The sequence below is a fragment of the Danio aesculapii genome, chromosome 1 (assembly GCF_903798145.1).
Source record: "Danio aesculapii chromosome 1, fDanAes4.1, whole genome shotgun sequence".
Lineage (NCBI taxonomy): Eukaryota > Metazoa > Chordata > Actinopteri > Cypriniformes > Danionidae > Danio > Danio aesculapii.
This window is the reverse complement of record NC_079435.1, coordinates 28672700-28692560: the sequence shown is the minus strand read 5'-3', so window position 1 is coordinate 28692560 and position 19861 is coordinate 28672700. Positions and strand designations below refer to the sequence as shown.

The following is a 19861-nucleotide window of genomic DNA, read 5'->3' as shown; positions in this document are numbered from 1 at the left end:
AATGATATTGATAAACTTAGATATTTTTTTTTTTATTCCAGCCAAACTTAAAGAAAAAAAACACTTTCTCCAGAGGAAAGATATAATAGCAAATACTATAGAAATATAATAGGAATAACACAAAGTATTTCCTTCCTTTGTGAATTGTTATTTTTAAAAAAATACAGGAGATCATATAATTTTGTCTTCAACCGTATTTAAAATTTCTAAGGATAATGAAATATAAAATAATTTATAAATAATTTATAAAAGCATGATCAGCCAACACTTATTAGTCTGTGGTTGTGTACTGTAGACATCAGAAGAGCGTGTGTGGCTAACAGACATACGGCCTGGTCGCTGGTATCAGTTCAGAGTGGCAGCGGTCAATGTTCATGGAACCAGAGGATACACCACCCCCAGCAGACACTTCAGATCATCTAAAGGTGGGATTCAGAGAACAGCAACACTGCCATTTTTCATTCTTATATTATTTAGATCTGAAATGTGTTTATTCTTAATTAATACTATCATTACAACAACAAAACATTAATTCTAGTAATAATGTTTTTACTGCTACTACTACAAATAATAATAATAATCTTCTTCTTCTTCTTCTTCTTCTTCTTCTTCTTCTTATTATTATTATTATTATTATTATTATTATTATTATTATTTGTCAGAGTTAGTTTGGAAATTATTATCTGAAATATCTGCTGCTGCTGATACTACTACTACTTCTACTATTACTACTACTAATAAAATCATTTTGAACCACATTTTACCAAGATGTGCTCATGTATTGTGCGCTTTGCTACATTGTATTTCTTTATTTCACCCTTTCTCAGATCCTCCCCCTCCCCCAGCGCCATCTGATCTTCATGTTAGCGACATGACCTTTGGTGTGGATCACTCGGCGTCTGTCCGACTCAGCTGGAGCATTTCTGCAGATTTAGACATCCCAGTAAACCACTACAAACTCTCCTGGAGCTCCTCTGACCACACTCTGCCACCCAAACTCAAGAAGAGAGAGACTGTAAACGGGGTAAATTCAGAAGCTCTGCCCACACTTTTTTTTTTTTTTCTCAGTCTTTCACACTTTCATTTTCTCATATACTGGATTGGTCCCAAAATCCCTCAAGGGTTAATCTCCCCAGCCCTTTCTTTCAGCAAGCCACAACAAATTAGATATCTGAGTGCAAATAAGTGCAAGATAAACAACTTGGAATCGGCACTTTGATCACACCAAGCCCTATACATTTGCGGGTTTCAGACACCAAACTAGGGTGGTACAGCATTGCATCACCACTCTTGGCAAATGCAAACTTTTCTGGGCGATATTTGATATACAGCCAAAAACAGCATATCAGTTCTAGTTGTGCTTGAGAAAAGGAAATCTCTCAATAACAGCTGAATTGTTTTTCTTTGAGTGAGATCATATTGAAGAGTTTATTTTTTCCTCTCCTTTAGGAATCCAAGAGATGGCAGTTTCTCTGCTTAATTCATATTTGCATGTTATATTTTTGAGGGCTTTGTCATCTGAGGGACATGGAAATTTCCTCAAAAGACGTTTTTTTGGATAGCTGCTGAGTGAATGCAGACAAATGCAAACCACATTGTTTTCACTGTTGAACTGTGCTAGATGATAAAAAAATGCTGCGAGATGATTTTTAAGCAGATGGATTTTACCCTAGTGCACAGTAATTATAAGATTACAATGCGATGTGCACAAAATTGTAATAACATTACAGTTTTTTTATTGGCAGAATATATTACTATGATTTATATGATTAATAGTAAGTGTGACTCAGCTTCAGTATCAAATCCCAAGTTACTGAATTATAGCAGAGTAATCTAACTTAGAAAAAGAAACTAAAATAAGCGTAAAACATTTATATTTATTTGCTTAAAGGGATAGTTCACTATGATAGTTCAATGTTCCAAACCTTTATGAGTTTCTTTCTTCTGTTGAATACAAAACAAGATATTTATGGCCCATTTCCACTGACTGGTACAGTACGGTACGGTACGGGTCACCTTTATCAGCCTTGCAATTCCACTGCTTAGAGGGTCCCAAGGGTGGGCGTGGTGTACGACAGAAAGTTTCAGCCGACGTCAAGCGAAAATCTCGCTCAAAGTAAAGTTGTACAGGTTGTTCACATATAACATATGAGAAGCTCTTCTCACAAAACAGAGGCTTTAATCACATAAATACTTGTGTAAAAATGTTCATCACTAACTTTTCTATGAACATGATTTGATTATAACTGCAGATCAATGCAAAATCAATGCAAAAGTAGAATGTCCTACTGTAACGTCTGCGATAACATAAAATAAATAAATAAATGCAACATATATGAACACATACTGACCCTTACAGTCTCCGATATGATACCAATTACAGAGTAACTACACACAGCATACATTTAACCCTTATTTGGGTTCAAAAACAGTCAGAGCAAACCTCTCATCTGCATCTTTAAGCTTCACCTGCACATGTAACCTCTTGTTAGAAAGTAATTCCGTCCTTCACAAGTTCCTAATAGTCAAACAGGCGATGTTAAGAATTAAAGATGGCAGTTTGTTCAAGTTTTAGGTTGCTGAAAGAATCATTTGCTCCTTTGTTTTTTCCGGCTTCTCCTATGTTTTTTTCGCACTTCACTCTCGCGTTACATCAAGGCAACAACAAGGTTTGTTTGAGCTTGGCTCAATCATGGCTCATTATTATTATCATTATTATATGCATATAATTACGATGTAATGTCTCGCCTGTGTATTTAAAAATGGCGGTTTCTTGGTTTTCATTCTCCTGCTTGTGTATGCACTAGTGACGTTTCTCTGTAAACCAATAGTGTTCCGCTACGAGTCTAGCTCTGCCTTTTGGTACCCTTTTGTCATGCTAGGTACAAAAGGTCATCCTTTGCAAAAGGTACCCCAAAAGTGGTACGGTACAGTAACTTTTGACAGTGGAAACAGCCATAAAAGAGTACTGAACTGAACCGAACCTTACTTTACCACTCAGTGGAAACGGGCCATTAGAAGAAAGCTGAAAACTTGTAACCACTGACTTTCATGGTAGGAAAAATAAACGTACAAAATATCTTCTTTTGTGTTCAACAGAATAAAGACAGTTAAACTGGTTTAAAACAAGTGAAGGTTATATTTAGTTTTTGATGAACTGTCCCTTTAATTGCTATTACAGAACTTTACATTTTTACTTAATATTCTCTAATTACTTGTCCAAATGTCCTGAAATCAGCAAATTGCACCCAATATTGGCCATTTAGGGTTTTAAAATTGATTCTGGAAGTATGTTTTTTAAATCCTCAGTTTGTAGGCATTACCAAGGGTTTCATTATTTAGGCATTCATTACTGTAGATGTCATTTTGGGTACTCAACCTGAAATGAGCTTCATTTATTATTAAGTAGTATAATTTTTATTCCGCTACCATTTGTTCTTAAGGATTGTTAAGGGTTTGGATTGCTGTGACTTTTCTAAAGTATTATGTGGGTTTTATGTGTGTTTGTGTGTGCGTGCGTGCGTGCGTGTGTGTGTGTGTGTGTGTTTGTGTGTAGGACTCTACCTATGCCGAGCTGGATGATTTGAGAGAGAGCGGGAGTTATAATGTGGAGCTCCAGGCAGTTTCATACTGGGGTCAGGTCCCGCTCAAAAGCTCCAAGGCCATTCTTCAGTTTACTACAAGCCAAACACAATCTGGTACAAAACTATTTAATTGCCTTATGTTTTTTTCTGCTTGATACATAACAGCACTCATTTGGGTGTTGTGAAATACAGTGAACACAGCTGTAAATGTTTTCCATTTGTAACATTATACTTTTCTCCCATATTTGATGTCATTCAGATTTGGAGCCTACAGTCAGTCCGGTCTTTATAAAGCCCCAGTCAGATCTACTAGACGTGGGCACTCCGTTTTATCAAGATGGACAGCTGCAGGTCCGGGTTTATTGGAAAAAGAAAGGTATGACAGATACAATAAATCACTTTTTTTTAAATCTTGTTCTTGTTCTTTTACTGTGCTGAACGTCTTTCTTCCTCCAAGCTATGCTTTGTAATTATGTAAACATACCGCTTATTAAAGAGTTAAGAATCAGAATAATGTGCAATTAAATGAAGAACAATAGCTCTTTGTTTGGGAAGTGACTTTTGAAAGAAGTGTGAACCTGTTTGTGTGCTAACATGAGCTGATGAGGCATGTCTCGGCCTAGCTTCGCATGCAGGAAATTACAGTTAAACAGTGTTGTTCTGCCACTGAGTGATGAGTTAATCCTTTATTAAACTCAGAAATGAAAACTGTCATAGAAACGGAAGCCTTTCATTTATAGGGAACCGTACACAACGGTGCTTGGAATCTTCTGCAAGGATGTTTTTGAATTTCAGTAACTTAAGAGTCACACTGGCCACATGTCAAATCCCTTAATCTCTCTAATGGATGGCCAACAGATTTATCTTATCCTGATCTGCCAGGCACATTATCACGATTGCTTTGCTTTGCATATTTTGTTTGGTTTTGCATATTTTCTGGATTAATGCAAAAAAAGAATGGTTTTCTGCTGGATGTCTTATGGAACACAGATTATTGTAAGGCCTACATTGATTGTTACCAGGTTAGATTGTTCTAAAACGATTTATAAACATTAATGGAAGACATATTGTTATTGGAAGACAAGTTGTTACATATTTATCACAAAGCTTCACGTTATTATTATTATCATTATTGGTATAAACTCTTCTTTTCAATATTTATTTAGCTTTTTAAAACATATTTAAATGCTTTAATTAATTATTATAATATAATATAATATAATATAATATAATATAATATAATATAATATAATATAATATAATATAATATAATATAATATAATATAATATAATATAATATAATATAATATATATAATTTTACAACTGGGATGGTGGTTCCCATTTTTTCACTGGACCAGCTCTATACCAGGGTGCTCGAGGGTTCATGGGAGTATGCCCAACCAGTCCACCAGTGTGGACTTGGAGAAGGCATTCAATCATGTCCCTCGTGGCATTCTGTGGAGGGTGCTCGGGGAGTATGGGGTCAGAGGGGATCTGTTGAGGGCCATCTCATCCCTGTATGAACAGAGTAGCAGTCTGGTTCGCATTGCCGGCAATAAGTCAGATTTGTTTCCAGTGCATATTGGACTCCGGCAGGGCTGCCCCTTGTCACCAATTCTATTCATAATTTTTATGGACAGAATTTCAAGGCGCAGCCTTGGGCTGTAGGGGGTCCGGTTCGGGGACCACAAGATTTCATCTCTGTTATTCGCAGGCGATGTTGTTCTGTTGGCTTTATCAAACATGGACCTTCAGCATGCACTGGGGCAGTTTGCTGCCAAGTGTGACGCGGCTGGGATGAGAATCAGCACCTTCAAGTCCGAGGCCATGGTGCTCCACCGGAAAAAGGTGGTTTGCCATCTCCAGGTTGGAGGAAAGTCCTTACCCCAGGTGGAGGAGTTTAAGTATCTCGGGGTTTTGTTCACAAGTGAGGGAAGGATGGAACGTGAGATTGACAGGCGGATTGGTGCAGCGGCAGCAGTAATGCGGTCGATGTAGTGGTCCGTTGTGGTGAAGAAGGAGCTGAGCCGAAAGGCAAAGCTCTTGATTTACCGGTCAATCTACGTTCCTACTCTCACCTATGGTCATGAGCAAGGACAAGATCTCGGATACAAGCGGCCGAAATTAGTTTCCTTCGAGGGGGAACAGGGTGCACTCTTATGGATAGGGTGAGGAGCTCTGACACCCGGTAGGAGCTCAGAGTAGAGCCGCTGCTTCTTCACATCGAGAGAAGTCAGCTGAGGTGGCTCGGGCATCTGTTTCGGATGCCTCCTGGATGCCTACCTAGGGAGGTGTTCCAGGCATGTCCCACTGGGAGGAGGCCTCGGGGAAGACCCAGGACACGCTGGAGGGACTATGTCTCTCGGCTGGCCTGGGAACGCCTCAGGATTCCCCCGGAGAAGCTGGAGGAAGTGTCTGGGGAGAGGGAAGTCTGGGGTTCTCTCCTAAGACTGCTGCCCCCACGACCGGCCCCGGAAAAGCGGCAGAAAATGAATGAATGAATGAATATAATTTATAATAAAATAATTGTATTATTATAATTCCGGGTGTCATGGTGGCGCAGTGGGTAGCACAATCGCCTCACAGCAAAAAGGTCACTGGTTTGAGCCCTGGCTGGATCAGTTTGTCCGTAGTGTATGTGTGTGAATGCAAGAATGTGTGGGTGTTTCCCACTGTTAATTTGCACCTGGAAGGGCATCCGTAAAACATATGCTAGATAAGTTGGCGGTTCATTCTGCTGTGGCGACCCCAGATTAATAAAGGGACTAAGCCGAAAAGATTATAATATTAAACTAGATATTTTTATCTTTATCTATTAATGATTTACTGATTCAATTTACAAGACTGATGATTTATATTACACAAGAAAAATTGCACATATTACATTTCTACAAAAATGAATTGTATAACAGTTCATTTATGGAGAAAAAAAGAGTATTTGATGCAAGAATAAAGAATTTAAACATATTGTAACTCCAAATTTAACTGTTTTAGCAGACAATATTAGTATTAGTTTACTTTAAGTTTGTGCTGTACACAGGGATGAGAAAAAATACATAAAATTGTATTTTAAAATAAAACACCAAATACCTCAATTTTACATGTATCAACATAATCTACAAAATATAGCAGCCACAAATGTATCAAAATAAAATACTGTATTTTGTATTTTAAAAATACTACAAAATACTTTTACAAAAAAGCATGACATTTATTTGCAAAACTTTCATCAACAGGCATATTTGATCAGTTCCTTCACCATTAAACTGATTTAGTGAAGTAAGAATGTTCTGAGAAAGTTTAAGTTTAAGCTGCTCTGCCACCTCATTCACCTCTACTCCTGTATATGAGGAGGTATTCATAATCCTTTGTTTCTCTTTTATTTTAGTATAAGTTGTGTACAAATTTCATACAGAAAGTCCTGTCTTAAAGATGATTTCTTTAATCAATGTAAAAACCATCTAATGCAGATAATAAGTTGGAACATAGTACTAAATCTCTTCATTGTGTTCCAATCCATTGTATGACCAGTAAAGTTGACACTATCTCAACAGTCTTAAATTTTAAAAGGTTGATATGTGAAGAGGTTATTTTAATTGTCTTTGTGGGTTCTAACGCCCCAGTATATTGTTGGGGACTCTATACTACTCAGTGAGTGCCGTCTTTTAGATTAGACGTTAAACTGAGGTCCTGACTCTCTGTGGTCATTAAAACTCCCAGAATGTCCTGGGATCCTTTGGCATCCTGGCCCAATTTGCCCACTAACTTCTGTCCATCATGGCCTCCTAACAATTCCCATATCATAATTGGCTTCATCACTTTGTCTCCTCTCCACCAATCAGCTGGTGTGTGGTGTGCAGAAAGTGCTATATAAATGTAAGGACATTTTATTTATTATTATTATTATTATTATTATTATTATTGTTATTATTATTATTATTATTATTATTATTATTATTATTATTATTATTATTATTATTATTATTATTATTATTATTATTACTCATTTCTGTTCTAATCTTAAGCCTAGGCAAATAACTTTAAAAGCACCAATCAGAGGCCGCATTTTTATGATGTCATCATGTAGTCTTTTTATAATGTATTTTACAGTATTTTAAAAATACAAAAGTACAAGACACTAAAGTATTTTGATACAAAATATTAATCTATTTTCATCAACCCCATAAAATACAAATTACAAAATACAACTTTGTATTTGAAATACATGTGTCATAAATACTGCCCATCCCTGGCTGCACAGTATTGGTTAATGTTACTTTTGAAAGTAATATATTGCAATATCAAGCCTATTCATTCATTCTCTTTTCAAATAAGTCCCTTTATTAATTAGGGGTTGCCACATCGGAATGAACTACCAACTTATCCAGCATATGTTTTAAGCAGCGGATGCCCTTCCAGCTGCAACCTAGTACTGGGAAACACCCATACACTCTCATTCACACACATACATTATGGCCAATTTAGCTTATTCAGTTCACCTGTAGCACATGTCTTTGGACTCTGGAGGAAACCCATTCGAACACGGGAAGAACATGAAATACAGAATGAACATGAAACCCATGAGAACACATCCTCACAGAAATGCCCACTGGCCCAGCCGAGGTTCGAACCAGCGACCTTATTGATGTGAGGCGACAGCTACCCACTGCGCCACCCTATATCAAGCCTATCTTAATCTTAAAACAAAAAAACTGAACTCTCAAAAATTATATAACACATACTTTCACATTACTTTCCTTAAAAAGAAACAAACACATTGAGTTACTTATTTTACAAAAGTGACCCAAGATTGCAATACATTACTTTTAAAAGTAAATTTACCCATTACTGGTGCAAGATGTTTTTTTTTTTTTTATTTTGTATCACTGATCAGCTTTTAAAAAATGTTCTAATAGTAATTAAAACAATATTATTTTACTGTGCCATTATAATTTTAAGTTTGATAGTTGTGATTTATAAAGCATTATTTTTAGCATTTAAATTATAGTGCTATAGTGCAAACTGCCATTCATACTGTAATCTCTCTTAACCAACCAATAGCAGTAGTTCTAAATAAAAGCAAAGGATCAAGGTATGATCAAGCAGCTCTCATACTGCACTGTAGAAAAATTCATGGTTCCATACAATTCATTCTACCTGTCCCAACACAAATCCATTAAGTTAGTGCAACTAACTTAAAGGGCACCTATGATGAAAATAATCTTTTTTAAGCTATTTGGACAAAGCTGTATGTATGTATAGTGTGTCCGCAGTCACAACCCAGAGACACAAAAGACTTATCTTAAATCTTAAAAAAGGGGTAAACTAGGTGCCCTTTAATTAGATTGGACATAAAGCAATTAAGTTTCCCTTCCAAAATCTACAGAAATGTGTTGTTTCAGCTCATTTTAAACAAGTAGTCTGAACAAGCAACAGAACTCATTTTTTCAGAGTGTGGAAGCTGGTCTGGAACAGCAAATGTGAGTAGAGCGGGACGGCAGAAGCTCAAAGCGCTGCATAATCACATTTCAAAATCTGACAGTTCATGTTTCGCTGTCTTACCTTTTCAGATCCCACCGTGAATCGTTACCGTGTGCAGTGGGCTCCAGAATTCTGCAGTCACAACGGATCCAGAACCCAGGAGAAGCTCATCACCCAGGTAAAAAACAGTCAAGAATGTGTCTTATATCCTCCCTACAGGTGCGAGGCCACATTCTGACAGCTCATACATAAAACGAATATCCAGGGAGAAAGTGTGTATGTGCTGTTCATTGATCATTCATGCTGCATAACTCACCATTTGGAGGCACATCCCAATTCCACTAAGGTTTCTTCAGTAAATTGCAGCAAAAAAAAAAAAAAAAACATGAGGAAGAAATAACATTCTTTGTGATTTAGATTTTTATCAGTATGATTGTGCGATTTACAAAGTGAGAGATGGTGTTAAAATCCATGACACGCTGAAAAAAGGGGGAAATATCTTTTATCGGCACGAAAATTAATCTTACTTGACATATGCAAAACATGAACTATAGATTTTCCCATTGTGGCCCTCAGCTATGCTGGATGTGCTGATAGGTGATCTGTCATCATGTTTCTCCTTGAATTCTTCTGTGGACTTGAATAAAGTCTCACTTTTGCTTTTTTTCCCCACTTTTTTCATATTGCTGAACAGGAGAATTTTGCCAGCCTTCCCGGTCTTCAGTTTTCTTGCAAGTATAAAGTGATCATCCAGCCTGTGGGGTCAAAGGGCCGAGCCCAGGTGGAAAGCACTACTTTCTACACTCCATCCTGTGCTACTATCCAGAGCAAGAGTCCCAAACCAATCCCATGCTCTTCTGTCCCAGGTGATTCCGACATTTTAAACAAATACAGGATTGTGTTTCTACAGTTTGTTAGCATAATCATCAAATCCATTTATGAAATATGTCATATCAACTTGTATATACTATATTTAAGTGTTTTTAACAAAGCATTGTATGTTGTTGTTATCTGTCTATCCATCCATCCATCCATCCATCCATCTATCCATCCATCCATCCATCACAAAAACATCCATTCCCTTTTTTTCCAACCATCCATCCATCCATCCATCCATCCATCCATCCATCCATCCATCCATCCATCCATCCCACACAAAATCATCTATTCTATCTTTTGCCCATTCATCCATCTCACACAAAATCACCTGTTCCATTTTTTCCCATCCATCAACCTATCCCACACAAAATGAACCATTCAATTTTTCCATGCATCTATCCATCCATCCATCCATCCATCCATCCATCCATCCATCCATCCATCCCACACATAATCATCCATTCCATTTTCCCATCTGTCCATCTATCCCACACCAAATCATCCATTCCATTTTTATCATCCAACCATCCATCCATCCTACACAAAATTATCTATTCCCCTTTTTTTTGTCCATCCATCCATCCATCCATCCATCCATCCATCCATCCATCCATCCATCCATCCATCCATCCATCATAACACAAAATCATCCATTCCATTTTTTCCATCCATCCATCCATCCATCCATCCATCATCCATTCATCCATCCATCAATCCATCTAACCCACACAATCATCTATTCCATCTTTTTCCCACCCGTCCATCATGCACAAAATTATCCATTCCATTTTTTCTATCCATCCATCCATCACACAAAATCATCCATTCCATTTTTTCCATCCATCCCACACAAAATCATTCAATCCAATTCAATTCAATTAAATTCAATTCATGTTTTTTTTTTATAGCGCTTTTATAATATAGATTGTGTCAAAGCCGCTTAACATAGTTCTAGTGATGTACAGATTTCAGAGTTGAAGGTAAGTTACTTCAGTGTGGTTTAATTTTCACCGCTGAAAGTCCAAACACTGAAGAGCAAATCCGTCGATGTGCAGCTCCACTAGTCCCGATCTGAGCAAGCCAGTGGCAACAGCAGTGAGAAAAAAAACTTCGCCATTTGACAAAGTGAAGGGAAAAAAAACCTTGAGAGAAATCAGCCTCTGTTGGGCATGACTGTTATTCTTCTGGCCAAACTTCCTGTGTTGAGCTGCAGTCTAGGCATCAGAGGCTGGAGAAGCTGGACGTCCATCCTGGAGAATGCTCTGGTTACTAAAGTAACCCTCGTTCCCGGAGGAGGGGAACGGAAATGCTATAGTGGATTTTTATAGTGGATTGTTCAGAAAGCCAATCATCTGTAAGAGTATGTAAACAGGCCAATGAAATGCTAAATGAATTGGCAGCGTCAGCTCGCGCACCTGATGCTTGTTGCAATCAATTTATCATAAAAGCACAACGAAAGCAAGATGAGGCATCCTTTTTAAGCTGAAGAGACTGAAACCTACAGCTAAGGAACGATCATTCTGGCGATGCAATATAGCATTTCCATTCCCCTCCTCGGGGAACGAGGGTTAATTTAGTAACCAGAGCGTTCCCCTTCGGATGGGGAACTTCAATGCTATAGTGGATTTTTAATCCACGTATGGGGAATGTCTGGAAAACGCCATAATGACTGCACCTTACCTTTGCCTCCGATGAGAGGATAGCCAGGCATAGCATGAGCGCACCTGCATCATAGAGAGGTGGGGTCTTCCAACATGATCCCTGGCTCTTACTTATCCCACTTCAAAGAAGATTTACGTATTTAGATATATTTTTCGGGAGCCACAAGCGTCTAGATAATTCTAGAAATTGATTACAATAGTACGTTGGAAAGCATGCAGTGCCGAAGGGGAGGATGCTGCGGAGACCACCTGCTAACCAAATGGGGAGATATGATGGCAGAATATATGGACTAGCCCTGAGAAGGGGGAGATGCGATGCTCCGAGGATGCGATGCTCCGAGTGGAGTGCGCACGCACTCCTGGGGGACACGGCTCGCCCTGGCTCTGGTAAGCGAGGGAGATGGCATCCACTATCCAGTGGGCCAACCTCTGTTTCGACCGTCCTCCCAGCGCCTGTGAGCCACTGGCGAAATGCACAGAACCTGCAAGCTGGAAGGCATAGCGTCCCAGACTGGCAGAGTTCAGGCAGTCACATCCGGGGAAGTGGAAAAGTGCTCTTTCATTGATGTTTTCATGGCACTGAAAAGTGCCGTTGGAAATGGGGCCCGGCCCTCCAGTGGGGAAAGAGCAAATTCCCTCTTCTCCGAATGACCTGTCTCAGGGACGCTTGGCGGTCCGTTTACCCGGCTTAACGGTGGCCTGGGCAGGGGGGGTTGTCTGCTTCCGAGGTGCTTGACGCGCCCGCTTCGCCGGAGGCTGAAGGCTGAATAAGAAGGCTGTATAAGTCTCTGAAGCAAAAAGGATGCCTCATCTTGCTTTCGCTGTGCTTTTATGCTAAATTGATTGCAACAAGCATCATGTGTGCAAGCTGGCGCTGCCAATTCATTTGGCATTTCATTGGCCCATTTACATACTCTTTCAGATGACTGGCGTTCTGAACAAAATCCCCATACGTGGATTAAAATCCACTATAGCATTGAAGGGGACAGGGATGAGTATCCTCAGGTGAAAATAGAGAATAAAGAAAATAATTAGCGTAGCTGCTGTTCGAAGTGTATTTAAAGGAGATGCAAAAATGTTAGAAATGAAAATAGCAGTTATATAAACAAACATAGAAACAAACATCTAAAGCATATGAGAGTTTCTAACAATATGTCTGGTGCATTAAGACAGGAGGAGTGTGTCCTACGGGTGGTTTGTCAACCCAGCTTACCTGCTTGGACCACATTCATGCATCATACCGTTATGCGATGCATTGAGTGTAAGCTTAACTAAAATGATAGGTCTTTAACCTAGTTTTGAACTGAGAAAGTGTGTCCAAGCCTCGGATATTACCAGAAAGGCTATTTCAGAGTTTAAGAGCCATAAATGAGAAGGCTCGAGAACCATCCATTCCATTTTTCCATACATCCATCCATCCATCACCCAAAATCATCCATTAATTTTTTTCCATCCATCCATCCATCCACCTATGCCACACAAACTATTTCCCACCCATCCATCTTGCACAAAACTATCCATTCCATTTTTTCCATCCATCCATCCATCCATCACACAAAATAATCCATTCCATTTTTCCATCCATTCCACAGAAAATTGTCCATTTCATTTTTTTCCATCCATCCATCCATCCATCCATCCATCCATCCATCCATCCATCCATCCATCCATCCATCCATCCATCCATCCATACATACATACATCCATACATCCACCTATCCCACACAAAATTAACTTTTTCCCACCCATCCATCCTGCACAAAATTATCCATTACATTTTTTCCATCCATCCATCCATCACACAAAATCATCCATTCCATTTTCCATCCTTTCCACAGAAAATCGTCCATTCCGTTTTTTTTCCATCCATCCATCCAATATTTTTAGCATTTTTAAAAACTGCTGTGGTATTACTTAGAAATGATTTATCCATGCACTGCTGTATTTTTTATTTACATGCAAAGCAATCCAATCCACATGCAAAAACATATTTTCATGATACAGAGAGCAAACTGTATTTTATTATCTGCCTCCATTTACAGTAGTAAACTTCCAGTGATCCAATCAATTCCTGAAGGTTGAAATCATGTCGCTTTCTAATTTTTTTTTCTCATTCCAGAAGCTGTTGCTCTCAGATATGTCACAATATGAAAGAAAAGGCTATCACAACTTTCTAGCACACTTTAAATGATTATTGTTTTGGTCTGTTATGTTTTCTCAATAAGCAGTGGTTCTGCCAAAGGTCCTGGTCAAGGCAGAGAATCTAACAGCTGCATTCTCAGTCTACTTGGGGAACGTGACAGGCCTGTTCTCATGGGTAGTGGCCATGCCTCAACAGCCACAGCAGGTCACAGGGTATCAGGTCACATGGGCAGAGGTCATCACAGAGAGCCGGAGGAATAATCTGCCCAACAGCCTCATATCCCAGTCTCAGATCCTGCCACCAGTGAGTCATGTTGGTTGCATTATAGGCACTATTAGCATTAAATTCTGGTCAACTAGCATACTGTATATTTTTGTTTTGGATTCTAGTGAGCATCTTCTAGTGAGAATTCATACTGTTCTAAATTCAAGATAAATCTAAATCTAAATTCAGTCCGTTCTAAATGCTGTTATTATTAAGTTTGCGTTCTACCCTTGTTTCCATATATTAACATATACTTAAATTACAGTCCACTACTTAAATTGATAAGTCATATATACTGTATTAATTGTGATGCCAATTCATAATTTTTCAATGATTTTCAAATCCTAATTCTAAATTTATTCTATGATGTACATGTTGTTTGGTACTGTATAGTATTGTGTTGAATTTTTTATTTTTTTTTGTGAACATATAAGAAAAGCTTTGCATACAGGTTGAAGTTGAAAATGAAATTGAAAATGAAAACTGAAATAAAAGTGTCAATAAAAGGAAAGCTTAAATTTACATTTTAATTGGAATTGTGTCACTATTGATGCGTGAACATTAATAACAAGTTTTTAATGTTCAAAAAACACAAAATTTGGTGTTTGCATTTTATTTTTCAGTTTGGCTTTTCATTTTAATATTGGCAGTCTTGATGTGGAAATGCAGTGAAAATGAAATGTTAAATCGGCAACTTCATTTTAATTATCGGTTTGACAGGGACGATGTGTTGTCACAGTGAACTAATTTAAAAATTTTTTTAAATAAATAATTTCATTCCATTTTCAATTTTGGCAGATATTTCGCGAACAGTGTTTTATAATGAAATTGTTAATCTGGTTTTCATTTTAATTTCCAATGTTTATTTGATATATTTCAAATTGGCAGGATTTACCTTCCATAGGTTTTCAACATTGGTAAAACATATATTAAAAAAATGTCTTGTATATAAATTTTTTGAGAACTCACCATATCAATTCCTTAATGATCATGTGGCACACAAGGCTGTAGTATTGATGCTGAAAATCCAGTTTTGATAGGTATTGATTATATTTATGTTTTAAAATGTAATAGTATTTCTCCAAAATACTGCATTGACAGAATAATTGTAGCCTTGATGAGGCCATTTTTGTGGTAACTAAATATTAACACACATACACGAAAACACACAATGTTTTTTTTTAAATCTTAATTCATATAATCATTTAGCTTAACTTAAAAGACTAAAATGTAAAGTTAATCAAAGCTTTGTGGACATAGAAACAAATAAAAATGATATAACACGCAACAAAATTAAATTAAAGAACTATTGCAAAGTTAAAGCTAAAACAGAAAATATAAACTTTTAAAACAAATTTGCACTATTAATAAAAAATAAAACAAATAATTGCATTTTTTAAAATAATTGTAATTATTTTTGAATCTCAAATGATACGAAAAAACCTCTGTTTCCTCACATCTAGGAGCGCAACATCCTGGTAGTTTCTGGCCTTCAGTTGGCATCACTCTACAGACTTGAGGTGCAGGTGATCACTGCAGCAGGACAAGGACCAGCAACATCCAGAACCTTTCAAACACCCACTCACAGCAAGCCTGTCCTGCATTACAGTGAGTTCTTTTAATCTACGCAGTGGTTGAAAGAGTACTGAATACTTAAGTAAAATACTAACATACTTAAGTAAAAGTACCATTACTTGCCTAAAAATGTAGTGTGAGTCGAGTTAAAGTACCTGTTGTAAATATTACTCAAAGTATGAGTAAAAAGTCGGCCTTATAAAAGTATTCAAGAGTAGTAAGTATTATGCTGTTAAAAGCTGATGCATTTACATGTAATTTGTGGATGTGTGTGTATGTAAACGTAATATTCTGTAGTGAACTTAGTTATTGCCCAGCAGGCACACAATGTCATAAAATGTTACTATTAGGTTAGATTTAGGTTGTGATGTCAGGTGACCAAAATTCAACATCTAAGGACAATGTTATTCGGACGTCCAATAACGACATAAAATGATGTTGATATTTGGTCAATTTTAGGTTATATCCAATTTTAGGATATTTGGTCAATGTCGAGCCAACATCTTAAACCAACATCACATTGACGTCAAATACTGACTTTTATTTATCAGCTATGGCATCCAAAATCCAACCTCTGATAGACGTCATAGTGGTAAGCTGTAATATCATTAGATGTTGATATTTGGTTGATTTTAGGTTGGACGTTGGACATTGACGTCAGCCTGACGTTGAGTTCTGATGTCAACCCAATTTTCATTTCCAAAAAAAAGGCAGCGTCCCCACGACGTTGTTGACGTCTTGTGCCTGCTGGGTGTTTAAGGCCATTTCGGTCATCATACAGTAAACATCTGTCATCTTATCATCAGTGACATGCATCTAAACAGTCTCTGGGTCAATGCGTGTAAAGATTTTGAACATCTTCTTGGACACTTTTAATGCTTCCAAACAGTTTGCTGCAATGTAAAACGCACATGTCTTGAAGTAGTTCATTATGATGCAATTTACCCTCTGTGTGCGATTTGATTGGACATGAATCACAGGACTGATTTTTAAAGTAGTGACTGCAGGTTGATGGAAAGTAGTGGAGAAAGTACCAATACAGCACTAAAAATGTACTCAAGGAAAATTAAAAGCACACATTTTTAAAACTACTTAGGAAATTACAAGTTTTGAGAAAAACTACTTAATTACAGTAGTTTGAGTATTTGTAATTAGTTACTTTACAGCACTGATTCTATGTTACCTCGTGTTCCAACTATACATGAGGTGAAAAAAGTGATCATTTCAATGTTAAAATGAGTATTTGTTTAACGATCTGACACTGGCGCACAAATTTTTTATTTTACAAACGGTTTCTATTTCTGTGACGTCGCTGCTGAACGACAGCATAAACTAAAATGACAATCATCACCTTTTTATATAGTGTTGAATGTTACTAATGTGTTTGAATGCCATTTTACAAGACATTTATTGTCATGCTGAAAGCAGAAGCAGATTGTTTACCTCTGATCCTGCAAATAAAATATCAAGCAAACATGTAATGTGAAAATAGAACTGTGACTCAGTGCAAACCAACAACATCACTTACTCAGCATGTACTATTAATAATGTTAAAGACCCTTTAGTTGAGAGTATTCTGCACATCTGAGTGTATGTTGCATCTAGTGAATACAGCTTAAATGATTGTTGTTTGAATCTTTTCAAAGCGCATGTTGTTAGGACATCACTCCTACATATTTTACAATTTAACACGGAACAACTTTTGAGGTAATCACTCAGAACTACAACCCAAGACATTAATTTTAATAATGGGGAGCTGAAAAGACATTTTTGTTCATCGGAAGGAAAAGGTCAGAGGGTTTATGAGAGGTCAAATGTCATGTTCAAACGGCCCCGTCTCTCGATGTGAAGGTCAAGCAATAAATCAAGTAATTAAGATGTATTGCTTTTCTTCTCCTGACTCTAGTGTATATTTAACTTTGCAGAACCCAGGATTAAGAAACACCATCTAAGGTCAGTGATTGAACGCCACTGAACCGCAATACATCATCCTGGATCAGAACTGACTCCTCAGGAACACGGAGAACCAGAAGAACCAAAGAACAGTTAATTATGAATCACAATGTCAACCTGAGCCAGTCAGCTGCCTCATAACTCAACTTGGGGACATGCTGTAATCTGAAGATCAAATTGTGATTGACGTTATGATATTTGAAGACCCAGTCATTTCCTGTTGGGAGGATTGACTTCCACAAACTAATTAGAATTGACTTTGTGAGACAGTCTTGTGAATCAAAAGCAAAAGCTGTAGGGTTAAAAACAAAAGATGCGCAAATATAGCCCAAACATGCCTAAAAGGCATGCTTTTAATGGCATCCTCACTAAAAAAAGAAAGGAAAAAAGGACTTTCTGGTTACCCACACCCTAAACGCTGCAAATGGAGCCTCTTTAATTCAATATTGCATGTTACGACTAATTTGGCTTGACTTGTAAATAAGCCTGACTCAGTACAACTGCTTGTGGTTTTGCATGTGTTTGTTAAGCATGGAATTTTGCTGTTTGTATCCCCATTGTGTCGATAGTAACAGAGGAGGAGTCAATGAGGAAAAAAGAATACAATTCCAGCTCTTTAAAAGGAAATGTCATTTAATTTTAGGAGGGTTTTGTGTGGTGCGTGCTCAATATGCTGTAGAGATATTTGTTTGCAGTCATGTAATTCCTGTATATACTGTATGTTTTTTATTTATTTCAGTATGCAATACAAATGTGTCATGTGAATTTGTAACTGTCTGTGTGTGTGTGTGTGTGTGTGTGTGTGTGAGTGCATGAATGTGTGTGTGTGGGTGGGTTCCCTAAGCATCATTCACAAACTGACAAACCCTTGCAAGGAGATTTTGTATAAATATATTTGTAAATTCCCATGGATAATGAATATTAATGTACATATTTTATATGAATAAAGCTGATAAACCTTGTTTTCCCTTTACCATACTGGTTTGTTTGTTTTGTAACAATGCTATCAAGGTGAATATGAAATATGAATGAACACTTATCACATGCATTTAAATTAGAAAGTATTTTTCTTGTATCAAAAAAACCCAAGAATGTCCATTTATCCCATATGACCACTCAAATATCTGCTTATTGACAGAACGCTTAAGGATGTGGCTTTCAAATGCTCCAGTGTCCATGTTTGCACTTGGTGAAGAGTGATGAAGTGATGACCTTCAGAGCCAATCACAGTCATATCTATTGAACATGTTTTTAAAAACAGCGATCTGATCTTAGAAGGAATTTTTTAGACATTTTTAAAATTTCAGTATTGATTGGTTGAGGTCAATATTTTGACATCCTAGTTTTGATGTGCAGTTGCCTGAATTACATGGATTCTAACTTGTAAAAAGTGTTCCCAGAGATGGGTTGCGGCTGGAAGGGCATCCGCTGCGTAAAAACGTGCTGGATAAGTTGGCGGTTCATTCCGCTGTGACGACCCCGGATTAATAAAGGGACTAAGCTGACAAGAAAATGAATGAACGAATGAATGAATGAACTTGTAAAAAGTGTTTACATCCTTGTAAACATGTGAACTGAGAATTTTCTGAGAGCCACAATTGTGCCTGAGACCACTGTTCCACCTTACCAGTGTATTCACAGTTAGGCATTATGTTTTGTTGTCCATATACCATATATCAATATAGCATAAATATATGTTTTTCAAGTTATAGATATTGACGGAGTAATTATGACATGGCATAAACAGAGTAACAGACAACAGTGTTTTCAAAATGATCCCCAGTCATAAATATTTGCAAAAAAAAAAAAAAAAAAAAAAAAACTATTATGGGTGCTAGGCCAGTGTTTGTAAAAATAAGTAAATAAAAATACCTCACAATTGCACACATAAGCACTCTTCTACACGAACTCTTAAGTCATTGTTTTGGTGGTCATGTATGCTACTCACACATGCCTATAACTACAACTATAACTGTATTTTTTTGTACATTGCGCAGATATTTATGGTACCATTTTCTTCTGCCAAACACAAAAGTAAGCAAACATTTGATGTTAGTCAATAAATACTTGCACATTAGTGAAACTAATGTAGTTTATAGAAATATTAATGGAAGTACAGTATATGCACCTTTTTTCGTCCACGGTTCTTCAGCCTCTGGCACCTAGACAGCAGCTCTGCACAGGCCAAAAAAGAAATAGTTGTGCCCAACTGCCCAACTTGATGGATTTGCTCTTCAGTGTTTGGACTTTCAGCAGTGAAAATTAAACCACACTAAACTAAACTAAACTGAAGACAGGACTGACACAGTTTCAATTTACT

At 37.3% G+C, this 19861-nt stretch overlaps 1 protein-coding gene across 1 annotated transcript in view; it reads left to right on the top strand.

Moving 5' to 3' along the window:
- Positions 1-18514, top strand: part of anos1a (anosmin 1a) — a 44737-nt gene extending 26223 nt beyond the window's left edge. Inside the window, exons 6-14 of the mRNA XM_056458327.1 lie at positions 296-425; positions 828-1024; positions 3557-3698; positions 3844-3960; positions 9156-9244; positions 9761-9932; positions 13835-14052; positions 15477-15621; positions 17514-18514. Of these exons, the coding sequence (XP_056314302.1) occupies positions 296-425; positions 828-1024; positions 3557-3698; positions 3844-3960; positions 9156-9244; positions 9761-9932; positions 13835-14052; positions 15477-15621; positions 17514-17563 (1260 nt within the window). The 3' untranslated portion in view covers positions 17564-18514. The remainder of the gene's footprint in view (positions 1-295; positions 426-827; positions 1025-3556; positions 3699-3843; positions 3961-9155; positions 9245-9760; positions 9933-13834; positions 14053-15476; positions 15622-17513) is intronic.
- The last annotated feature ends 1347 nt before the right edge of the window (positions 18515-19861 follow it).